This window comes from Thalassophryne amazonica, chromosome 3 (assembly GCF_902500255.1).
Source record: "Thalassophryne amazonica chromosome 3, fThaAma1.1, whole genome shotgun sequence".
Classification (NCBI taxonomy): Eukaryota; Metazoa; Chordata; class Actinopteri; order Batrachoidiformes; family Batrachoididae; genus Thalassophryne; species Thalassophryne amazonica.
Window position 1 is genome coordinate 9,815,080 of NC_047105.1, and position 26,832 is coordinate 9,841,911.

Consider the following 26,832-nt stretch of genomic DNA (forward strand, 5'->3'; position numbering starts at 1 on the left):
GCTGGCAGAGAACAGAAACAGTTTTGATGAGTGTGAATTCGCACACTCAGTAATCCCACAGTCTGTGTTCAGTAAGGAGGGAGAACCTCCACCTCCAATAACACACTCGGACAGCTCCTGTGAAAACCACTTATCTGGTTGGGGTGGGAGGCGAAGCCGTCGCAGTCCACACCAAACGCCAATACAGCAGATAAGGAACCCGTCACAGGAAAACGGCTGCAAATGAGATCAGACTATTATTCAGAGTTAAGTTTAGCAGAGAAATTACCTGTATGGTAGCTGATTTCTCGGCGGGGAGGTGGAGTTGCAGTCCGGCTTTTATGGGGATTGACGTAGATGAGTGACAGCTGGTGATGATGATGTGACAGCTGTCACTCCACTGGTTTCGGCGCCCTCTCGTGCTTGAAGCCCGCACTCCAAGCAGGGCGCCATCTGGTGGTGGTGGGCCAGCAGTACCTCCTCTTCAGCGGCCCACACAACAGGACCCCCCCCCCTCAACGGGCGCCTCCTGGCGCCCGACCAGGTTTGTCAGGGTGCCGGGCGTAGAAGTTGGCCAGGAGGGCCGGGTCCAGGATGAAGCTCCACTTCACCCAGGAGCATTCCTCGGGGCCATACCCCTCCCAGTCCACCAGATACTGGAACCCCCGACCCTTACGACGGACGTCCAGGAGCCGACGCACGGTCCATGCCGGCTCCCCGTCGATGATCCGGGCAAGAGGCGGTGTAGGTCCAGGGGTGCAGAGTGGTGAGGTGTGGTAGGGCTTTATCCGTGACACATGAAAGACAGGATGGATCCGGAGTGAAGCTGGCAGCTGTAGCTTCACTGCGGCCGGGCTGAGGACTTTGATGCTCCAGGCCGTCGGGTGCGCGGAGGTAACGCAACGGAGGGCCTGCTCCAGCTCCTGGTTGGCCCGCTCTGCCTGTCCGTTTGTCTGAGGGTGATACCCGGACGAGAGACTCACCGTGGCCCCCAGTTCCCTGCAGAAACTCCTCCAGACCTGAGAGGAGAACTGAGGGCCACGGTCTGAGACGATGTCCGCTGGAATCCGATGCAGACGCACGACGTGGCGGACCAGGAGGTCTGCCGTCTCCTGGGCCGTCGGGAGCTTCGGGAGGGCCACGAAGTGGGCCGCCTTGGAGAACCGGTCCACTATCGTGAGGATGGTGGTGTTGCCCTGGGACGGCGGGAGGCCCGTGACAAAGTCCAGGCTGATGTGGGACCAGGGGCGGTGAGGTACCGGTAGGGGCTGGAGGAGTCCTGAAGTCCTCTTATGGTCAGCCTTGCCCCTGGCACAGGTGGTACAGGCCTGGACGTAGTCCCGGACGTCAGCCTCTATAGATGCCCACCAGAAGCGCTGCTGGACCACTGCCATGGTTCTGCGCACCCCGGGATGACAGGAGAGCTTGGAACCATGACAGAAGTCCAAAACCGCAGCTCTGGCCTCTGGTGGGACGTACAGTTTGTCCTTCGGGCCGGTCCCCGGGTCCGGGTTCCGTGTCAGGGCCTCCCGGACAGTCTTCTCCATGTCCCAGGTGAGAGTGGCCACGACAGTGGACTCAGGGATGATGGTCTCTGTGGGGTCTGACAACTCGGCCCTGGCCTCCTCTTCATGCACCCGGGACAGGGCATCCGATCGTTGGTTCTTGGTCCTGGGGCGGTATGTAATCTGGAAGTCAAAGCGCCCGAAGAACAGTGACCAGCCGGCTTGCCTGGGGTTCAGCCGCTTGGCGGTCCGGATGTACTCCAGGTTCCGATGGTCCGTGAAAACCATAAAGAGCACTGTCGCTCCCTCCAACAGGTGTCTCCACTCTTCAAGAGCCTCCTTCACCGCAAGGAGTTCCCGATTGCCGACGTCATAATTCCTCTCAGCCGGGGTCAACCTGTGGGAAAAAATAGGCACAAGGATGGAGAACCTTATCGGACTCCCCACTCTGGGACAGCACGGCTCCTATCCCTGAGTCAGAGGCATCCACCTCCACTGTGAACTGGCGAGTAGGATCAGGCTGCACCAGAACTGGTGCAGACGAGAACCGGCGCTTCAACTCCCTAAACGCGGCTTCGCACCGATCCGACCAGGTGAAGGGGACCTTAGTGGAGGTCAGGGCTGTCAGGGGGCTAACTACCTGACTGTAGCCCTTAATGAACCTCCTGTAGAAATTTGCAAAGCCGAGGAACTGTTGCAGCTTCCTACGGCTTGTTGGTTGGGGCCAATCTCTCACCGCCGCAACCTTGGCCGGATCAGGGGCGACGGAGTTGGAGGAGATGATGAACCCCAGGAAGGACAAAGAAGTGCGGTGGAACTCGCACTTCTCGCCCTTCACAAACAGCCGGTTCTCCAACAACCGCTATAGGACCTGACGATGCTGGACATGAGTCTCAGGGTCCGGAGAAAAGATGAGCATGTCGTCTAGATATACGAAGACAAACCGATGCAGGAAGTCCCGCAAGACGTCATTAACCAACGCTTGGAACGTCACGGGGGCGTTTGTGAGGCCGAACGGCATGACCAGGTACTCAAAGTGACCTAAGGGGGTGTTAAATGCCGTCTTCCACTCGTCTCCCTTCCGGATCTGAACCAGGTGGTACGCATTCCTAAGATCGAGTTTAGTGAATATTTGGGCTCCATGCAGGGGCGTGAACACCGAATCCAACAGAGGTAATGGGTATCGATTGCGAACCGTAATCTCGTTCAGCCCTCTGTAATTTCTCTGCTACCTCGCAGCCGCGATGCGGAAGTCGACTGCATACTCGGCTGCACTCCGGCACCCCTGTCTCATTGACAGTAGCACACTCGAAGCGGTCTCGCCTCTGTTGGGATAATCAAAAACTTGTTTGAACTCCCTTACAAACCCAGCGTATGATGTTAGGAGCCGTGAGTTCTGCTCCCAGAGCGCCGTAGCCCAGGCGCGTGCCTCTCCTTGAAGCAGATTAATAACGTAAGCCACCCGGCTAACGTCTGACGTGTACATGACGGGACGCTGTGAAAAGACGAGCGAACACTGCATTAGGAAGTCCGCGCACGTCTCGACACAACCTCCGTACGGCTCCGGAGGGCTTATGTATGCTTCAGGGGACGGTGGGGGGGGGGGGGTCGTTGAATGACCAGTGGAATGTCTGTGTCTGACAAGGGACCAGCAGGAGGAGGTGCTGCAGCAGCGCTTTGATCGCGCGCCTCCACCCTGGCAGTGAGAGCCTCCATCCTCCGATTGAGAATAACGTTCTGCTCGGTTACCAGATCCAACTGAGCAGTGAAAGCAGTTAGAATCTGCTGCAGCTCACCTAACACGCCTCCTGCTGGCGCCTGTGCACCTCGCTCTTCCACTGGCTGTTCAAGCTCGGGTTGCCTTGAAAAGACTGGTGGAGGGGACGTAGTGCAGCAGACACGAATGTTTGTGTGTTGCCCTGTTGTTTCTGTGCTGAGCTGCTCTTTGATTCTAGTAAAACATTGGCACACAGACTCCAGCTTTGTGTAGACACAATCTGCTGTTCTGTGCAATGCACCTGCCCAGAAAATCTGGTATAAGCCCAAATGCATGTATGTCCCCTGGCTCATTTTGGTCCACTATTGTGTGCATCTGCAGCTGCTTTGAAGTGGAATCAGGCTTGAAACCAAGCTGTCATCTAATGTGTTTGCAACCTAGAGTGTGATCCTGTTTATATGCAGAATGATGTAACAGTTTTCCTGTACTTATTTAGTGTGGTCAGCCTGGGTATTGTTACCTCCGCCAAGGAGGTTATGTTTTTGGTCACGTTTGTTTGTTTGTTTGTCTGTCTGTCAGCAGGATAACTCAAAAGGTTTTGAACGGATTTTGATGACATTTTGTGGAGTGGTTGGAAATGACAAGAAGAACAAGTGATTAAATTTTAGTGGTGATCCAGATCACGATCCGCATCCCGATGCTAACGCATTAGCATGTCTATGGCATTTTCAATGTTAAAAGTTAGCATTAAGCAGTTGCAGCTGTCATCACGTTCGGGTGCATTTGTTTTCAAATTGTAATATTTCTTAAATTTGTTACCTCCGCCAAGGAGGTTATGTTTTCGGTCGGGTTTGTTTGTTTGTTTGTCTGTCTGTCTGTCAGCAGCATAACTCAAAAGGTTTTGATAGGATTTTGATGAAATTTTGTGGAGTGGTTGGAAATGACAAGAGGAACAAGTGATTAAATTTTATTGGTGATCCGGATCACGATCCGCATCCCGATGCTAACGCGTTAGCATGTCTATGGCATTTTCAATGTTAAAAGTTAGCATTAAGCAGTTGTTTTACTTTCGGGTGCATTTGTTTTCAAATTGTAATATTTCTTAAATTTATTTTTCTTTATATATTAATAATCTAATGATTATTATATACAATTTTAGAGAAACAGACAAAAAGAAATAGATCACTGTGCCAAGGAGGGAATCTTTTGTCTGTCTGTTTGTCAGCAGGATAACTCAAAAAGTTTTGAACTGATTTTAATGAAATTTTGTGGAGTGGTTGGAAATGACAAGAAGAACAAGTGATTAAATTTTAGTGGTGATCCGGATCCCGATCTGGATCCCGATGCTAACGCGTTAGCATGTCTATGGCATTTTCAATGTTAAAAGTTAGCATTAAGCAGTTGCAGGTGTCATCACGTTCGGGTGCATTTGTTTTCAAATTGTAATATTTCTTAAATTTATTTTTACCTCCGCCCAGGAGGTTGGAAATGACAAGAGGAACAAGTGATAAAATTTTAGTGGTGATCCGGATCATGATCCGGATCCCAATGCTAACGCGTTAGCATGTCTATGGCATTTTCAATGTTAAAAGTTAGCATTAAGCAGTTGCAGCTGTCATCACGTTCAGGTGCATTTGTTTTCAAATTGTAATATTTCTTAAATTTATTTTTACCTCTGCCAAGGAGGTTGGAAATGACAAGAGGAACAAGTGATTAAATTTTAGTGGTGATCCGGATCATGATCCGGATCCCGATGCTAACGTGTTAGCATGTCTATGGCATTTTCAGTGTTAAAAGTTAGCATTAAGCAGTTGCAGCTGTCATCACGTTCGGGTGCATTTGTTTTCAAATTGTAATATTTCTTAAATTTATTTTTGTTTATATATTAATAATCTAATGGTTATTATATACAATTTTAGAGAAACAGACAAAAAGAAATAGATCACTGTGCCAAGGAGGGAATCTCTTTAGGGTCAGTGACCTTATGGCCTTGTTTAGAGAAGTGTTTCATAAATGTTAAAAAATTCACAATATCAGTGCTCAGATGACAGTAGCTTCTGGGAAAGGTGCAAGTTGCAATAAACTGTGATGCCAAGCGCTAAGGATACATGCTATCCAGTCACAGCAGAAATGTTTTTTACTACTGAGCAAACATCATTGTTACACTTTTTTAGGTTCAATGATTCCACGGCGTGTAGATGTTATGGCGTCAGTGACCCCATGGCCTTGTCAGAGGTTTGCACTCTCTGAGTGCTTCTAGTTGTTGATGTTTTTGATCTGATTTTATTTTGCAAATTAAAAAAAATTAAAAAATTATTAAAGAATTGTCCCTGCAGAAGCACAGAGAATTGCACACGTCTCCTGTGTACAGTGGACAGTACAATGGAGCAGTTTGTCACTTGTGTAGTTATTGACATCTTGTGGCCATGGATGATAATGCAGTATTTTTTCAAGTTGCTTTGGAAAATAAGTCACAACAACAATAACCAATCAAACAAAAAAGTCTGTGACATAGTCTCGAAAATACTCTGTAACACAAATAGATGCGTGGAGAGCAGCATTTTTCCATCACAGGTGTTTCATTATTGCATGTGATCATGATGTGTTATGCAGATTAATAAATTGGATCCCAAAATGCCGACAACCACACACTGACTAGGTGAAATCAGTAATTTCATGTATCAAACGAGAAGAATCAAAGCCCGAAAATGAGGGATCTGTCAAAAAAGTCCAAAGTGTACCACAGGCGTGGGCAGAAGAGGTGGCGAGGTTGGGTGTGGCCGGCACAGGAGGTGCGTGAACAAGCTAGCAGGGAGTGAATGAATGAACCGGTCTTTTAAACTGCACTGGAATAGATGTGAGAGGCAAGCAGGTCAGCCACACCCAGGCTAAGTGTCACAAGAGAAAACAGAAAAAAAAAAACAAGAAGAAAACAAGCCAGTTATATTGCCATTCCAAAGTGAACAAGGACTAAAATACAGAGGCAATAGTCTGGTGTCCTATCGCTGAATATTGTGCGTCACTCCAGTCTCAGATTCTTCATATTTCTTTCTAAATTAATACAGTGTAAAACATTTAAATAAAAGCTTTTTGTGTGAGAAGGTTATGAAATATTTCAGTGATAATGTGTCGGGTTTCCTTAAAAGCTAATATTTTGGAGACAGGTTTAAATAAAGGTGCACTTAAGCTTAAGATGTAAGCATCCTGTGTGCAATATCCTGTAGAATGGAAGTAGGTTAATTCAAAGAGTAATGTAAGGTCTGCACTGCTGCAGGCATATGCCATGTGTCCCACGTGTCTGACTTCCAAATGAATCAAGGCTTTTGCACAGTGTTGATGCCACGAGCGAAGTGCATAGGGCTTTTTCAAACACTAAATATTACATCAAATAAGCCTGGCTGTGTCTCTAGTGTCACTTAGGAAAGCAGAATCAGCTTTTCAGCCTCTCAAAGTCTCCATTTCTCATTGTGAATAGACAGCTGTGCCTGTTTCTAAATTTAGCATTTTGCTTGATTTGCAACGGTTCGTAGATAGAATTTAATTCAACCCCAGCTTTCCAAATGTTTTGTTTTTAACTGTCAAAAATGGATTTGTGCAGCATCATTTGCTACAGCAACCAAAGCATACTGAATGATGTTGGAGGATTCTTGCATGGTACATTTGGTCTGCACAGGTTGTTCTCTACTCATGTGACAGTCAATGAATCCCTTTCATTTATCAGCCGGGGAAGTGATCAATCAATCAATCAATTTTTTTTTATATAGCGCCAAATCACAACAAACAGTTGCCCCAAGGCGCTTTATATTGTAAGGCAAGGCCATATAATAATTATGTAAAACCCCAACGGTCAAAACGACCCCCTGTGAGCAAGCACTTGGCTACAGTGGGAAGGAAAAACTCCCTTTTAACAGGAAGAAACCTCCAGCAGAACCAGGCTCAGGGAGGGGCAGTCTTCTGCTGGGACTGGTTGGGGCTGAGGGAGAGAACCAGGAAAAAGACATGCTGTGGAGGGGAGCAGAGATCGATCACTAATGATTAAATGCAGAGTGGTGCATACAGAGCAAAAAGAGAAAGAAACAGTGCATCATGGGAACCCCCCAGCAGTCTACGTCTATAGCAGCATAACTAAGGGATGGTTCAGGGTCACCTGATCCAGCCCTAACTATAAGCTTTAGCAAAAAGGAAAGTTTTAAGCCTAATCTTAAAAGTAGAGAGGGTGTCTGTCTCCCTGATCTGAATTGGGAGCTGGTTCCACAGGAGAGGAGCCTGAAAGCTGAAGGCTCTGCCTCCCATTCTACTCTTACAAACCCTAGGAACTACAAGTAAGCCTGCAGTCTGAGAGCGAAGCGCTCTATTGGGGTGATATGGTACTACGAGGTCCCTAAGATAAGATGGGACCTGATTATTCAAAACCTTATAAGTAAGAAGAAGAATTTTAAATTCTATTCTAGAATTAACAGGAAGCCAATGAAGAGAGGCCAATATGGGTGAGATATGCTCTCTCCTTCTAGTCCCCGTCAGTACTCTAGCTGCAGCATTTTGAATTAACTGAAGGCTTTTTAGGGAACTTTTAGGACAACCTGATAATAATGAATTACAATAGTCCAGCCTAGAGGAAATAAATGCATGAATTAGTTTTTCAGCATCACTCTGAGACAAGACCTTTCTGATTTTAGAGATATTGCGTAAATGCAAAAAAGCAGTCCTACATATTTGTTTAATATGCGCTTTGAATGACATATCCTGATCAAAAATGACTCCAAGATTTCTCACAGTATTACTAGAGGTCAGGGTAATGCCATCCAGAGTAAGGATCTGGTTAGACACCATGTTTCTAAGATTTGTGGGGCCAAGTACAATAACTTCAGTTTTATCTGAGTTTAAAAGCAGGAAATTAGAGGTCATCCATGTCTTTATGTCTGTAAGACAATCCTGCAGTTTAGCTAATTGGTGTGTGTCCTCTGGCTTCATGGATAGATAAAGCTGGGTATCATCTGCGTAACAATGAAAATTTAAGCAATACCGTCTAATAATACTGCCTAAGGGAAGCATATATAAAGTGAATAAAATTGGTCCTAGCACAGAACCTTGTGGAACTCCATAATTAACTTTAGTCTGTGAAGAAGATTCCCCATTTACATGAACAAATTGTAATCTATTAGACAAATATGATTCAAACCACCGCAGCGCAGTGCCTTTAATACCTATGGCATGCTCTAATCTCTGTAATAAAATTTTATGGTCAACAGTATCAAAAGCAGCACTGAGGTCTAACAGAACAAGCACAGAGATGAGTCCACTGTCCGAGGCCATAAGAAGATCATTTGTAACCTTCACTAATGCTGTTTCTGTACTATGATGAATTCTAAAACCTGACTGAAACTCTTCAAATAGACCATTCCTCTGCAGATGATCAGTTAGCTGTTTTACAACTACCCTTTCAAGAATTTTTGAGAGAAAAGGAAGGTTGGAGATTGGCCTATAATTAGCTAAGATAGCTGGGTCAAGTGATGGCTTTTTAAGTAATGGTTTAATTACTGCCACCTTAAAAGCCTGTGGTACATAGCCAACTAACAAAGATAGATTGATCATATTTAAGATCGAAGCATTAAATAATGGTAGGGCTTCCTTGAGCAGCCTGGTAGGAATGGGGTCTAATAAACATGTTGATGGTTTGGATGAAGTAACTAATGAAAATAACTCAGACAGAACAATCGGAGAGAAAGAGTCTAACCAAATACCGGCATCACTGAAAGCAGCCAAAGATAACGATACGTCTTTGGGATGGTTATGAGTAATTTTTTCCTCTAATAGTTAAAATTTTGTTAGCAAAGAAAGTCATGAAGTCATTACTAGTTAAAGTTAATGGAATACTCAGCTCAATAGAGCTCTGACTCTTTGTCAGCCTGGCTACAGTGCTGAAAAGAAACCTGGGGTTGTTCTTATTTTCTTCAATTAGTGATGAGTAGAAAGATGTCCTAGCTTTACGGAGGGCTTTTTTATAGAGCAACAGACTCTTTTTCCAGGCTAAGTGAAGATCTTCTAAATTAGTGAGACGCCATTTCCTCTCCAACTTACGGGTTATCTGCTTTAAGCTACGAGTTTGTGAGTTATACCATGGAGTCAGACACTTCTGATTTAAAGCTCTCTTTTTCAGAGGAGCTACAGCATCCAAAGTTGTCTTCAATGAGGATGTAAAACTATTGACGAGATACTCTATCTCCCTTACAGAGTTTAGGTAGCTACTCTGCACTGTGTTGTTATATGGCATTAGAGAACATAAAGAAGGAATCATATCCTTAAACCTAGTTACAGCGCTTTCTGAAAGACTTCTAGTGTAATGAAACTTATTCCCCACTGCTGGGTAGTCCATCAGAGTAAATGTAAATGTTATTAAGAAATGATCAGACAGAAGGGAGTTTTCAGGGAATACTGTTAAGTCTTCTATTTCCATACCATAAGTCAGAACAAGATCTAAGATATGATTAAAGTGGTGGGTTGACTCATTTACTTTTTGAGCAAAGCCAATAGAGTCTAATAATAGATTAAATGCAGTGTTGAGGCTGTCATTCTCAGCATCTGTGTGGATGTTAAAATCGCCCACTATAATTATCTTATCTGAGCTAAGCACTAAGTCAGACAAAAGGTCTGAAAATTCACAGAGAAACTCACAGTAACGACCAGGTGGACGATAGATAATAACAAATAAAACTGGTTTTTGGGACTTCCAATTTGGATGGACAAGACTAAGAGACAAGCTTTCAAATGAATTAAAGCTCTGTCTGGGTTTTTGATTAATTAATAAGCTGGAATGGAAGATTGCTGCTAATCCTCCGCCCCGGCCCGTGCTACGAGCATTCTGACAGTTAGTGTGACTCGGGGGTGTTGACTCATTTAAACTAACATATTCATCCTGCTGTAACCAGGTTTCTGTTAGGCAGAATAAATCAATATGTTGATCAATTATTATATCATTTACCAACAGGGACTTAGAAGAGAGAGACCTAATGTTTAATAGACCACATTTAACTGTTTTAGTCTGTGGTGCAGTTGAAGGTGCTATATTATTTTTTCTTTTTGAATTTTTATGCTTAAATAGATTTTTGCTGGTTATTGGTGGTCTGGGAGCAGGCACCGTCTCTACGGGGATGGGGTAATGAGGGGATGGCAGGGGGAGAGAAGCTGCAGAGAGGTGTGTAAGACTACAACTCTGCTTCCTGGTCCCAACCCTGAATAGTCACGGTTTGGAGGATTTAAGAAAATTGGCCAGATTTCTAGAAATGAGAGCTGCTCCATCCAAAGTGGGATGGATGCCGTCTCTCCTAACAAGACCAGGTTTTCCCCAGAAGCTTTGCCAATTATCTATGAAGCCCACCTCATTTTTTGGACACCACTCAGACAGCCAGCAATTCAAGGAGAACATGCGGCTAAACATGTCACTCCCGGTCCGATTGGGGAGGGGCCCAGAGAAAACTACAGAGTCCGACATTGTTTTTGCAAAGTTACACACCGATTTAATGTTAATTTTAGTGACCTCCGATTGGCGTAACCGGGTGTCATTACTGCCGACGTGAATTACAATCTTACCAAATTTACGCTTAGCCTTAGCCAGCAGTTTCAAATTTCCTTCAATGTCGCCTGCTCTGGCCCCCGGAAGACAATTGACTATGGTTGCTGGTGTCGCTAACTTCACATTTCTCAAAACAGAGTCGCCAATAACCAGAGTTTGATCCTCGGCGGGTGTGTCGTCGAGTGGGGAAAAACGGTTAGAGATGTGAACGGGTTGGCGGTGTACACGGGGCTTCTGTTTAGGGCTACGCTTCCTCCTCACAGTCACCCAGTCGGCCTGCTTTCCCGGCTGCTCGGGATCTGCCAGGGGGGAACTAACGGCGGCTAAGCTACCTTGGTCCGCACCGACTACAGGGGCCTGGCTAACTGTAGAATTTTCCACGGTGCAGAGCCGAGTCTCCAATTCGCCCAGCCTGGCCTCCAAAGCTACGAATAAGCTACACTTATTACAAGTACCGTTACTGCTAAAGGAGGCCGAGGAATAACTAAACATTTCACACCCAGAGCAGAAAAGTGCGGGAGAGACAGGAGAAGCTGCCATGCTAAATCGGCTAAGAGCTAGTAGCTACGCTAAGCTAGCGGATTCCTAAAAACACGCAAAGTGAATAATGTGTAAATAATTTAGAGGTGATTCAGCAGGAGTGCTTTAGTTAAGGCACGTAAAGATTACACTGGGAAACAAATCGTAATCTAGATAACTAGATCAATCTAACTGCGCAGATTAAACAGCTAACAGATACAGAAAAACACCGCTGTGCTCCGGAACAGGAAGTGATACAATACCGCAGTGAGAGCCAACCACCAGTAGAGGCAAGCCAAAAAGTGATGTAGTCGCTATAGTCTCTGTCAGAACTATTGGTGACTGAATTTTTATTGTAAGGAGAAAATTTGGAATAGGTTCAGAAATAAATGTGCATGAACCAACTTTGTATTATCAGAAAGTTTCATAAAAAGTTAATGAACAACAACAAAACACAGATCCATGAATATTAATTCTGTATACTCTTTATCGTAGTTCAGTGACAAACACGCAACCCTTAAACCATGGTTAAACCACATTGGCTCCAAACAGTTTAACAGTTTTGACCTTGAGTTTGACCTTTCAAGGTCACCCAAGACCAAATATCATGTGACCAATAAATAGGTGATGTGTTACTTCATGTTAGTGTTCAGTCATTTTAATTGTAAAATTGCGATTAAATTGTACTTGAAATTGTATTTAATTAAAATTTTATTTAAATTGTATTTTGAATTGAATTTAACCCATTAACGCCTGAATTTATATAGCTGTATATAAAACAATGTTTTGTGTGTGTTTTTGAAGTAGATGGTAAATAATGTTGAGATTATTAATTACACTTTTGCACAAAAAAAAATAAATAGTAATTTTGGTATTTTGGTAATAATTAATGTTATAATGTTATAATAATAATAATGGTATGTTGCAAATTTGCGACAACAGGCATACTGGTCAATTTGGTATGTTGCATATTTGAGTCAAATATTGTAGCATATATGCGACAATAGGTGTTAAGGGGTTAAATTGTAATTACAAGGAAATTGAAATTTTACAATTTCCTCAAAATAAGTACACTGAAAAAAAAAATTTAACTTGGACAAACTTGAAAGAAAAAAAAAAAACCCCTGTAATTTCACATGTAACTTCTAACTTCTAGTTTATTTTATCATCACTTATCACCCCAAGAAACTTAGTTTCATATACTCTTTCAGTATCCACCCCCTGTACTTGTAACTGTACTTGTATGTTTTTATTACAATTGCCAAATAACATACATTTTGTTTTACTTAAGTTTAATGATAATTTGTTTCTGTCAAACCACATTTTCAGCTTTCCCATTTCTGTAGTGATGTTCCTTAGTAGTTTCTACAAATCCCACCCAGAACAAAAAATACTTGTGTCATCTGCAAATAATACTAATTTTAATATCTTGGACACATTAAAAATATAATTTATATAAAGTAAAAAGAGTTTCGGACCCAGTACTGACCCCTGTGGGACACCACAAGCAATGTCCATGCATGATGATGTATATTCCCCCAACTTCACAAATTGTTTTCTGTTACGCAAATAACTTCTCACCCAGTGCAACACTAATCCCCTGATCCCATACCATTCAGGTTTATTGATTAATATATCATGATTAATTGTGTCGAAAGCTTTTTTAAGGTCTATGAATATTCCAACTGAATGTAATTTATGATCTATGGCATTTGGCATACAGAGGGGCGGCACAGCAGCTGAACGTTGAACGACCATTTGGTCAGCTGAAAATTGACTAGCTTTTGTCCAAGTATATAGTTGGTTAAAACTTTAAATTATAAATATAATTTTAGGGAAAATAATCCATTTTGGTGTAACAAATTGCAACAACTTTTTAAAAGTTTGTCCAAGTTTTACTTTTCCCCCATATTTAAAAAGCATTGGGTCCATAATCTGCCTTTAACTTTTACGTGATTTTTCTTCTTTTCGTTGGCTGATCCCTATTCATTCCACCAAACTGGGTCCAAATCAGATCAAAACCCTGTGAGTTATTTTTTGGACAACCAGGAACAATAACAGGGCCACCACATGAACGCTTTCATACGTAGAAATAAATACTGCAGGCATAAATGTAAATGTGACCGTTATTAGCACAAACAGTATAGTATTGTGTGGTACTGTAAATGTGACAACAGTAGGCAGTTTTTAAAACCTGAGTGACTGTGAAAAAAGAAGACTAGTGAGAGAAGCCACTAAGACACTCATGGCAACTTTGTAGGAGTTCTAGGATTCTGTGGCAGTGATCGGAGAAACTGTGCATAGTGCAACTTTTGTTTGTTGCATCACCAGTTGCACAGCTTCAAGGTGGAGTTTAACTAAGAAAGATTTCTGAAAAAGAAAATGTGAAATTTCAGGTACATTTTGCCAGGAATGTATACAGGGGAGATGATTCTATAGTTGATGTGTTTCCTTGTTTTAAAGTAACATATAGTATATAGTATAATAATATATAGTAATATATAGTAATAATATGAATATATGATGACCCTGATTAAAAGACGATCCCCTTTTACAAAACATATTTTAGAAAACGACTTTCTGAAGGCCAAATCTTCTTTATTATTTCAAGAAAATCCTTTAACTTGAAAATAATGCTTATTAAAGAATATTTTAAGGGCATTTTTCAATCATACATTGACACACTCAAATGCCAATCTCTTGGACATGCCATATTTAGAGACATGTTAAGTTTTCAGACTGTTTGCATTTTTAAAATGGTGTATTTGTGTTCATCATCTTCTAACACTTCAGAAATAACAATTATGTGATATTGCATTTCTTGGCTGCTTGAAAGTTGTTTGATGACTGTTGCATTTATCACAGTGAGCCTGCATCATAACTCCTCCTCAGTTGAGCAGGCCCCATGTTTATATAGGATTTGTTTCCTGGCAACAAACAAACAACAAGAACAAAAAAACAAACAAACAAAACCCAGGTGGTGTGCCACTGTAGAGCACTCCGTCCCAGCATTTTTATTTAAAATCATGTTCAGTGTTAGGTTTTGTTTGCACGACAACAACAAACAGCAAACAACAGCCTTACAATGTGTATGGTGATTAAAAAAAGAACAGGAACATTTAGACTCCAGCTACATAAATTTAGAGGAGTGGGATGCTTTAGTCTTGTGTGAAACACTCATTTATTTGGCACACCTGACTGTTTTGAATGTAATGACACATAAAAGTGTAGATCCTGAATAAGACAATCCAATTTTTCAGAAGTATTAAAAACTAAAATCTTATATTCAGATCCCTAATTATTGGATGGATATTTTCATCCATGGTCAGCCATGACCAACCATGGCCTATGATATTCAGAAAAATATGGTAGTATAAATTCTTCCAGTATGGGAATACATAGTATATTGATAAAGGGGGCATTTAAAAATTATTTTCGTTGTATTTGAACATTTTTTAAAAACATTTTGAATTATCGCCCTGCTTTTGTGTAAACTACTGACACTATTCTAAGCTACTATTCAGTTATTCAGTGGAATTGAGGCAAGTCATCTGAGTGCTGTTAATGGATGCATGTATTTTGGTTCAGTGTTATGCTCACTTAACCTTGCAGTCAGCTTCTTGTCTTATTCTTTGAAGCCTAAATAATACAGGTCTGTGAGGGCATCCAAATACTGGTCCGCAACAGATCTGAATCTCATGAGGGTCACTTGGAGTAGTTTGAACCTGGCTGCGGCACTTCCTCCCAGCATCATAATTTGGTGTTTGAGAAGCTTTTAGATGGTAATTCACCTTATCACCTCACAGTGTGTTCACCGACCGAGTGGGTTAGTCATTGAATTGCTGCACACGTCTGACTGCTGCTTGTAATCCGTCATTACAAAGCACTCGGACTCTTTCCCCACGCTCCCAGCAGCACAAGTATAGAAGTGTTATAATTTGTTACGCTGCTGTGGGACACAGAAACCTTAGACTGGGATTCTGTGCACATTTTATATGATCAGTAAATGCTGATACATGCTGATAAACTATCGATCTCTCCACTACACTTTAGAGCTGAAACAACTAATCGAGTTAATCGATTAAAATCAATTATTAAAATAGTTGTCAACTAATTTAGTCATCAATTAGTTGCTAAATAACTTTTTTTTACCGCGAATGTTTGGTTGCTTCCATATAATCAACCGAGCTTTGCTTTGAATCTTGAACCAATGGATCGCTTCGAGCTGCTGCTTCATTGGTTTCATTTGTTTTATTTCGCTTTATCTTAATTTTTCTCCACTAAAACCCTAAAGTGCATATGTCTGTGAAGAATATTTACCTTTTTAATGTTAAACTGACTTGTTATCATCTTCTGAAACAGTTCATACATGTATTTTATGCTAATGCGTTAGCATGTCTATGGCGTTGTCAATGTTAAAGTTAGCCTTAAGCCGCTGGCAATTCAGCATGTTTGTACATTTGTTTTCTGTATAATAATTAATGGCTCAGCATTTGTTGTTGTAGAAGAGTCAAATGTATTACAAATAATAATATTTTTAAATTTATTTTTATTTATATATTAATAATAATAGCAACAATAATAATAGTAATAATAACTAATAATGCTACAATACAATTTTAGAGAAAGACATGAGTCACATGTGTCATAGTGAAATGACCACATAGTTTACAAGTTATACAGAGAATGTTGCACATATAATGAGTCAGGCTACAGTTTTTGATTTAGGTTTTAGGTTTTTAGGTTTAACTGGTTATGCTAATTGCTCATTTGCAGCAACAAAAATACCTCTTTTTTTCACCATATATTTTATAACATTTATATGTTTCAATGTTGTTTTATGGCAACTCAGCACTTTGATAAAGCAATGCCATTTGAAATATATTTTATTTAATATTTTATTCTAAACTGTTTTATTCTTTATTATTTTATATTTCAACAGCCAAGGGACATTTGACGATTTGTTGATTTTCAAGTATTTTAAGTTTTCAAATAATGTTCTGTTGTTAAATAAAGTGATGGAAGAAGAGGAAAAATTGTTTCCCTGGCAGATATTTAAAAAAAATTCCCCAATAATCCGATTAATCGTGTCGAAACCCCATCAGATTCATCGATGATCCAAATAATCGTTTGTTACAGCTCTACTACAGTTTTCTACGTGTGTCCAATGTTTGTGTTTTTGCTGTGTATTTGAAAGAGAAACCCTCTACATTAATGCCGTAATTGACTTTTATTGAATTGTAAAAGTGTTTCTTGTTGTCTTTAACAGATTGAGAAGATGATGAACTTGATTGGAGCAGGCATTGAAACATCCGGAAGTGAACAGGCCGCACCGAGCTCAGGTAACTCTTCACTAACCCATCCCAACTAAAACAGGGCAACTTGAATGATGAGGACGGCAACAAAGCTGGACTGTCATGGTTAAATAGCCGGGCTGTTTAACCTGCTTTTTTTTTTATTTTATTTTTTTTTTGGTGGGGGACATGGTTATTATGATACTAGGACGTTGACCCATGGGGAACCACAGGTTCTAGATGGTTATTTGTTATGTGCCGACGCGGGTTGAGGAGCGGACCTGCGTCTGACTGAACCCAGCGCTAAATAACCAGAAAGCGGTTCCAAAAACAAAACATTTATTTCCCTTTCTGTGCAATAATTGTGTACAACATAATAAATGGCTTGTCTGGCGGAGTGAAGGACGGCGCGCTCTCCAGCGCCCAAAGGGATCGAAGCCCGATGCTTCTGGACTCAAATTCACCACCAAACACCCCCCAGGTGGACACGACAAACTGACTCTGTGAAGGATAGAAGAGGTGAGGTAAGTCAACAGCTACAACTAATATCCTTCAAAGGCACACACTATCAGCAACACATTCAGGTCTGACTTTAAGCTTTATGTAAATGAGCAGCTTCTCACAACAGGTGGAGGATCATCAGTCCGCACGCCACGGCCGTGAGAAGCGAGCTACACAATTCTCATCAGTGTTCAAATATACTGCGTAACAAAATACGAAATTACTATTAACACTTATTCAGACAATCAATCACCTCTGATGTGTGCTGACAGCATGTGTCCCTCACCCGTCCTCCTTCACAGGCACGATGTGTCAAACCCAGGCGCGGTCCGCAGCGTCTCACAAACGAACGTCACAAGGTCGAGTTCCCGGCAATTCTGCTTGAACCACTCATGGCTTAAATGCAGAACGCCATCTAATTATCTGCTTCAGCTGAAAGTCTTTAAGTTTACACGTGAGCATCATCCACAGGTGCTGCGAGTCATTAGGCCTGCACGTGGACATCCTCCACAAGTGCAGCCAATAATGTTGATGAGGGTGAAGGATTCTTCTGCCAGCACCGTCTCCACATACAAAAACCAGTTTGCATACCACTTGGAGAGCAAAGAAAAGAAAACAACACAAAAACATCCAGCCAAACCCCCCAACACACAACAGTACCCCCCCATCAACGGGAAGCCTCCTGGCGACCGAACAGACCAGGCCCGAGAACAGCACCTCCCTCCGGGGTCCATGACAGCAAGCAGACGGCGTAACGCTCCCAAGGTCCACAGCAGACAGCAGGACAGGGCACCGCGGCTGGAAGGCCAGCTGGCATCAACAAAACCCCAAAAAAGTCCCATACACAACCCAACATACAAGAAAAACACAAAACCCACCCAAAACCTCCCCAGGGGACCGTCCCATCCAACCCCAGGAAGAAAAGAAAAACTCCCAAATGCAAAAACCCAACACAGCCCCAACAACACAATACAAACACAAAGTCACAAAGAAAAACAACAACCAACCCCCCCCCAGAACGATATGCAGCCCAACCCCCCCCCCCCCCCCCCCCCCCCAGAAGACCTTTACTGCCAGTTCTAGGAGAGACAACCAAAACCGGAATCCCACAGAGGTCCCCAGGGTTACATGGAGGAGCAGCGCCCCCCAGAGGACCGTACCATCAACCCCAGGAGGCCCCCTCCCCACAACCCAGGAACCCCAGACCCGGCCACACTTGGTGAGTCGGCCCCACAATCAATTCCCCCCCCCAGAGGACCGTCCCATCAACCCTGGAGGTGGAACCTGGAAGGAAGCATAAAAACACAAAAATCCAACCCCTGGCGGACTTCATCAAAACACCCTGGGGGCAAACAAAACAACCGGAAAACCGTGTTACCTCCCCCAGCACCCTGAAAGACCCCAGATCACTCCCAGAGCCAGTCGTTAGCTCCATTTTGGTGAACGGCACAAAATTACTAAGCCGGGGAAGGAAACAGGAAAAACTAACCCGGTCCCAACCCCGAAGCGCAGCGGAAAACCGGAAATACGTCCGGTGCCCCTACCCGACCATACCACCAGCCTATCGGGAGGGGCGGAACTACCGAAATGGCGAACGGCAACAGATCGGCCCACCCCTCCGACTGAGGTATGTTCCCGCTGCACCACACCCCGGTAACACCAATGACGAACGGTCAAAGGCCCACCGAGGCTGGAGTGGAACCGGGCCCTAACCAAACCCCAAAAAACGCCCCTGACAACCCCCCCCCCCCCCCCCAGGTGCAGAGGTCTTCTGAGAAACACTCAGCGTGACCAACCTGCACCACCCCACAACCCACAAGACGAACAGTCTTAGGGCAAGTGAGGTTGGGGTTAGGGAAGCAGGGAAATAAAAAAGAACAAAACAAAACGACCCAATCCAAAACAGAAAATACCTAAGTTCAAATGATAAAAAACGACAATTGGCTGAGTCCAGCTGAGCTCCGACCCGCCAGTCGTTCACTCCACCAGAACCGTCTCTAAACACCCAAACAATTTATAACCCCTCACAAAAAAAACAAAACAAAATCAGCCCATATAACTAAATTTTTTTTGTTTTGTTTTTTGTTTTTTGTGTCCATTATTGTGCCTGTCCCAGAACACCTGGAGATACGTCATTACTATCTTTCTTGACGCTTATGTGACCGGGGCAATATGGCGGCTTCAGCTCTTCCGAGCTGCATGGGCTCATCCGCAAGAGGAGCCAGAGGTCCTGTCGGAGGAGTCCCAGTGGGGCGAAGAAGAGGCAGCCCAGATCTGTGTCGAGGAAAGCCCCGAGACGAAAAGACCCGCTCTGATGTCCGCCCTCTCTCGCGTCCACGCTCCTTTATCCGATCATCTAGACGAATAACCAAAGATATTAGCTCATCTAAATCGTTTGGTTCATCACGGACTGCTAGCTTGTCTTTTAATGAATCGTTCAAACCATCCACAAACACTCCTCTTAAAGCTGCGGCATTCCAACCGGACTGAGCAGAAAAAATTCGGAAATCCACGGAATAATCCGCCGCACTCCGCCTCCCCTGCCTGAGATTCAGCAACCGTTGGGCAACGGTATTTGTTTTCACCGGATGGTCAAAAACCAATCGGAACTCCCGGGAGAACTCCTTAAAGGATCCTAACAATGGAGAGGTATTACTCCACAACGCAGTGACCCAAGCTAAGGCGTCACCTCGGAGCAAATTTGTCCCATATGAGACACGGCTACCATCAGAAGAAAAGGAAGCCGGTTGCTGAGCAAAAACCAGAGAACACTGCATCAAAAATGGAGCACAGGCTTCAACGTTTCCCGCATAAGGCTCCGGATGACAAATAATGGGTTTGGAAGCCGAATCTCTGGGTGACGGAGTTATCTGCACCGGTATCGATGGTGCCGCAGCTGGAGCAGCAGGAAGCGGAACAGCTTGCGCTGCAAGCTCCGTAACGCGGACATCTGTTTGTTTAATTTGGTTTGCGAGATGCTGTAATTGCTCCCATATTTTCTCCAAGTGTTCTTGAACTCTTTCGGCAAATGGAACCGCTTCTGCCGCTGGGTCCATTTTAGAATGGCCGGGAACTACTGTTATGTGCCGACGCGGGTTGAGGAGCGGACCTGCGTCTGACTGAACCCAGCGCTAAATAACCAGAAAGCGGTTCCAAAAACAAAACATTTATTTCCCTTTCTGTGCAATAATTGTGTACAACATAATAAATGGCTTGTCTGGCGGAGTCAAGGACGGTGCACTCTCCAGCACCCAAAGGGATCGAAGCCCAGCGCTTCTGGACTCAAATTCACCGCCAAACACCCCCCAGGTGGACACGACAAACTGACTCTGTGTAGGATAGAAGAGGTGAGGTAAGTCAACAGCTACAACTAATATCCTTCAAAGGCACACGCTATCAGCAACACATTCAGGTCTGACTTTAAGCTTTATGTAAATGAGCAGCTTCTCACAACAGGTGGAGGATCATCAGTCCGCACGCCATGGCCGTGAGAAGCAAGCTACACAATTCTCAATGTTCAAATATACTGCGTAACAAAATACCAAATTACTATTAACACTTATTCAGACAATCAATCACCTCTGATGTGTGCTGACAGCATGTGTCCCTCACCCATCCTCCTTCACAGGCACGATGTGTCAAACCCAGGCGCGGTCCTCAGCGTCTCACAAACGAACGTCACAAGGTCGAGTTCCCGGCAATTCTGCTTGAACCACTCATGGCTTAAATGCAGAACGCCATCTCATTATCTGCTTCAGCTGAAAGTCCTTAAGTCTGCACGTGAGCATCATCCACAGGTGCTGCGAGTCATTAGGTCTGCACGTGGACATCCTCCACAAGTGCAGCCAATAATGTTGATGAGGGTGAAGGATTCTTCTGCCAGCACTGTCTCCACATACAAAAACCAGTTTACATACCACCTGGAGAGCAAAGAAAAGAAAACAACACAAAAACATCCAGCCAAACCCCCCAACACACAACAGTTATTTGTACTATATAAGGAGGACAGTTGACTTTTGAGGAAAATATGTTTACAGTTATGCTACATTTTTTAAGCATGGACATACTTTTATGAAAGTCTTTGTTGAAGGTTTAATCGGTTTTCAGTTGTGTTAAATGTTCTAAAATAAATTCTGTCATCAATCAGCTTTTCTGAAACTGCCTACAATATTCCATGTAAAGAAATTACAAATAACTGATGTTTTATATTTGCACTGACACAGTGTTCACATTAGATATTTTTTTCCTTTTTTTTTACCCTTTTCTTTTGGGCCTGTGTGAGACACTGTTGACACACAATTCTGCTGTTTTGTCCAGAGTGTGAACATGTTAATTCTGGGTTTGGGGTTACATGCATGCAGAAAATGTCCAGATCTGAATCTCTTGTCTGAGATGTTAGAGGATGGACAGACTGATGAATTCTCTCAAGTCTGCAGCAACCTCACTGCTTTTATTTTGAAATACACGCTCTTATTGTGGAAGTGCATATTGGTCCAATCACCTTCCTGTTTACACGACTTGAATCCTCATGAAAAAATACATATGTACGCCAAAGGACAAAAGTCAGCTCTTTCAGAATTTCAGTCGATGCACCAGATACACAAACGCACAGAGGCCACTCCCCTTTTATCATATGGACTGTGGAGTGGTAGGATTTGTAGTAATTGTGCAAATATGCATTTTAAATTAAATTTGAAGTGTCTGTAGCTATGCAACACACAACATATGGAACAAAAATCAACTGGTGTTTAGAAATCAAAATAATTGCCCTTCTGATAGGATACAAAAGCAAATTCAGAAAATTTGGAAACATGTAAATGAAGAACAGAAAAAGTACACAAGGAATGACTAATGACACAGTCAGGATAGAGTCCACTCTTGTTCAGGTGCCACTGATCTTCATGTTGTCTGAATCTTGGATGGTTGTATTCCCAGTTTTTAATTTCAACAAGTTCTGATTCTAAGACAAAGTACTTGGAAGTCAAGGTCAGGTTGAGGAAGATGCTCTGCATCCACCACACCACGGGATCGCCACGGATGCTGGATGCCACCCACTCAGACGGACAACCAGCCCAGTTGGACATCTCCAGCTAATGGGGTACTCAACACAACAAAAAAACGGAATTACTGAATTAGTCTAACTAAAACCGGAGATTTAAAATACATGTAAACATGTTGGTCTGACTGAAATAAGACTAAATGTAATTTTTCAAAGTTTGACTAGCACAGCTAAAAAATGCAACTGAAAGTCAAATAACTCCTGCATGTATATGTTCAGTCAGAAGGTAGCATATAGGCATTCTGCACATGCACCACAATTTCCACCCACTGACCTGGACGTAGGAGGCAAAAACAATAACATGGGCACTCTCATTTGTAATACAGCTAAAGTGTACTGTAAGTATGAAGTACACAGAGCTGCAACGCTTTCCATCTCACCATCCACCACGATTCTTGACAATCTGCCGCAACCTAATTTGGCTCAATATAGCAACCAGTTGAAAGGAGAAGAGCGCCACCTGTTGTAGCAAAGTTGGACCAACTCAATAAATCGATCCCCCCCTCTGCACGGATAGTGGATCAAAGATGAGCTGTAGCTGTAGCTGGACTAAACCGTGCATGTACACATATCGACTGAGGCACCTGCACGCTGGAGAAATGCGGCAAATGGCCAGTCTCATAGCCGAGCTAAGTAATCATTCAGTTAACACAAGATAATTCGAGCGGTTCACAAGGTTCCTCTGAAGATATCTAGTTCAAAAGACATCCAGTTAACACCTTAAGATGCTAGTTGACAGGTCTCGCAACAATCATAGAGTAAGAAAGGAAGCACCAAGACCCCTTAAAGATTTGGACCTTCGCATCCCTGCAAAGGCATCAGTATCCCCAAACACCTGTGTCCAGTGACTGCACGACACCACAACCTGTTCCTATGCATGTCTGGATCTCAAACACCAAGACTGACTCCAGAAAGTCAGTCAAAGCCTGGAACTTAGTCATCATCTCGAACCATCCATGAGTTGACATCCAAGGCGGTTTCATGATGGCAGGTGATGTTCTAGCGGTTAAGCAGTGGACTTCAGACCAGACGATCCTCAGTTCAAAACCCAGCCAGACTGGATAATCACTAAGGGCCCTTGGGCAAGGTCCTTAATCCCCTAGTTGCTCCCGGTGTGTAGTGAGCGTCTTGCATGGCAGCACCCTGACATCGGTGTGCGTGTTTCGGTGAATGTGATGCATCATGGTAAAGCGCTTTGAGGTTCTGATGCAGATGGCAAAGCGCGATATAAATGCTGTCCATTTATTTCGTAGTGTGGTGGACGCATCAACACACAGCACTCGTGTTTCCTCCCAGTGTCCTGACCCCACACATTGACTGGCGTAACTCACAAACTATTGCTTCAGATAAAATGATTTTTAAACATAAACAAGGCTTGGTTGTGGCTCTGTCATGCTTCAGTTTCAAGTGAATGCAGGTGTTGGGTATTTTCTCCTCCAAACATTTTTAAAACCTTTAACAAGACAAACAGAGTCAAGAAACACCAGTGAGACAGAAAGTCAAATTTTACGCGCGGAGTGCAGTCAGGCTGTACACCAAGACTACACTAAAGTCTGGCCTGCGCTTCGCTCTTTTTATTAGTGAATCCCTCATCACATCATAAAACTTGTCCTAAGGGGGGGGGGGACAACGCGAGACAAGTTTCTTCCCGTAACATAAACACATACGTCAATAAGCGCAGCTGTAAGGAAAAACAGTTTCTTTCTTTACTCTTATCGTCGGAGGTCAGCACATCTCATTCGTCTGTTGCAGTTATCAGCTGTTCTGCATCTGCCTGGAACACTAAGCATCACATCACAATCAGTCAAAATTCAACCTTCAGTTCTTTTACTCCCAGTCGTTAGCGGCTACGAAAACAAGTTGTGTAATAATAATAATAAGTACATCCAGCTCCAACAAGGTTGAATAACACGTACATTCTCGGGTTTAAGTGCAAACAGCACAACACCGTTCTCATCAGAAAGAAGACAAAAGGTACAAATGTTTAACAGTGATAACATATATATATATATAAAATCCTTAACATTTCCCACCTGTTTATCACCTGTTAAACATACAGTAGGCATCACCCAGCTTAGTTAGTTAATTTATTAACTTAGTTTATTCTGTCCACGTTTTTATTAATTGAACACCACCAACAGATGGAAGATTTGAATCCAGCTGCTATTTGATCAACCAGTTTATACTCGTCAGGCACTCCTCTGGGGACTCCTATTGCGTCAATATATGTTGGATTTCCTACTCCTTTCCAATCTCTTTTTACTCTATGTCTGGCTATGCCTTTCTGCCAATCCTCAGGAATAAGAGAGGCTGCATATGTCGTAACGTCTTCAGGGGTCATGGGTAACAATAATGATATTAATGCACAATAACCTGACACATTTTGTGGCAGTCTGTCAAAGTGTGTTATCACCACACCACCACCATACATCACTCCTACCGACTGGTATAAATGAACCGTTTTTCTGTATTATTCGACTACACCACTTGTCTTATTACTTTTTCAGCTAAAGCTTCATAGGCTAAGAGTGTGTTAACTCATCACGTCAACAGTTCAAGCTTGAACTGGAGTTGTGAGCTTTTCAATATCATCATAATTCTCAGTACAGTCATTACAGTTTTCTCCACTAAGGTCTGACTGTTTCAATGCTTGATATCTTGGCATAGTTTGTTGGAAGGCCAGATTACACTGTACAAATGTATTTGACACCATTTTGCCAACCATTGTTTTGATATAAGGGATCACACAACACATGCAAAGTCCAATCAGAATTAGGACTATAATAACTGGTGTCACCATTTTCAATAGTAACTGCCAACATGGTCCTGAAGTCAACCAGGACCAGGGATTCCACCGGTTCACGGCTAGGGTGTCTTTATGCATTGCATCACGAAGTTTATTCAGCTCTTCCAATGCGTCCTGCATATCCACTGAATGAATGGAGTCTGGGATGAAAGTACAGCATGTTGTGTTCAGCAGAACACAAACTCCTCCCTGTGAACCAGTAAGCAAGTCTAAAACCATACGATTTTGCATCACCATGGTACATAAAGCATCTATTTCAGTGTTTTGAGCTGCTACTATTTTTTCAGTTACATTCATGAACAGACCCAATCGATAATTCAGAGTTTCAATCATTAATGAATTTTTTCCCACTCCTATCCAGGGGAACAATGAATGTGCTATTTTATCTCCTACAGACCACAATTTTTTGGTCCTTTAGTACATCCGAGCCCCACATGTGATCATGTGGATCGTCTGGTGCTGCCATTCTTCTCTGTGGAGGTCCTACCACATATGTATGGTCAGTCACCTGGGTAGGTGCACACACACCACCCCAATTTGGTGGGAGACTCATGTACAGTCTGGAACCATAAAGCCAATAGATGTCATCATACACCGGAGTACCATTTACAGGTGGTAGCAAAAACTTACTAACATAAGCACATGATTCATCCGTTCCCATGGACAGGAGCCTGTATAATTACATCCCGTCCAATGTGATGAAGATAAGTACCATCCACATATTATGTTTTGGTTAGGCTTAAATTATTTGATAAAACATACGTTTGGGTACACAGACGTTTCTTAATTTTACCTACAGTTTTATTCCTGTCCGTAAAAGCAAATTGGGAATGGCCGTTGTGATGACAATTTAACGTGATGATATTTTTGCGTTTCCCTTCAGTCTAGTCAATGGAGCAGCACTTGGGCACGCTTGTACGTCCTCTGTTGAAATCCCTATCATATAAGTGGTTGCACTGAGGCAAGTGGTGTTACGTCTTGTCAGATTTGCTGAGAACTGTTTGCCCCCGAAATACAGTTTGATTATGCATCCGTATGATAAGACATTCTGTCACCCTAGCAGGGTACGGTTTAGCCGTCAGAGCTGGGTGTGTTGAGGATATAGGTATTTGCGAACAAACATAACAATTAGTAACGTAATTCCATAGCCAATAAATGAATATATCTGTACCACATATTAGTATGGTATATATGAGGGTGTCCATCTGTCTCATTCACATTATGAATAAACCTCTTCTGACGTTGCTTGCGTTGTTCTCTGGCTTGGTCCACGGTGAGCTGCAATTCTTGGGTCAACCACCAGGCCAGGAATCCAAGGAGCACGAAACACACTAAGATCACAAACGCAACCGGCTGCCCTACCAACAGTCCGGCAGCGGCGGCGCTGAGCACGCCGCTCCGGGGTCTGCTGTAGTTCAGTCATGATTGCTAGGATACAGTGTTGTTAACCACCTCACCTAATAGTGCAAGGATCTCCCTGCTTCACTGGCATTGAGACAATCTATTGCTAATTAAATAGACTCCCTTTGTAGCCAGACTTCCCCTTCCACTGTGGAGGCCGCCAACACACGCTGTATCTTACAGTGATGTATCCACGTTGATCTCTCCGCTATCTTTACTGCAGTTGGTGTTGTTAACAGCACTTGGTATAGACCTTCCCAACGAGGACTGGACTCTGATGAACACCCAGTCTCCTGGCTAGACTACTGGAAGGCCGTCCTGTGGAAGATCAAAATTATTCGGCAGTAAATGTGTTTAAGTTATCTCTTTCTGTGTTAATGTCTTTTTCATAAAATTTGCTAATGTTTGTTCCTCATCTGCTGTTTTAGTATCCATGTCAAAATTGGTAGACGATATGGTCGTCCATAAAGTATCTCAAATG

At 43.1% G+C, this 26,832-nt stretch overlaps 1 protein-coding gene across 1 annotated transcript in view; it reads left to right on the plus strand.

The window, feature by feature from the left end:
* Positions 1 to 26,832, plus strand: part of LOC117507705 (ankyrin repeat and SAM domain-containing protein 1A-like) — a 72,740-nt gene that overhangs the window by 20,683 nt on the left and 25,225 nt on the right. Inside the window, exon 2 of the mRNA XM_034167522.1 lies at positions 16,560 to 16,632. Coding sequence (XP_034023413.1) covers positions 16,560 to 16,632 — 73 coding nt within the window. The remainder of the gene's footprint in view (positions 1 to 16,559; positions 16,633 to 26,832) is intronic.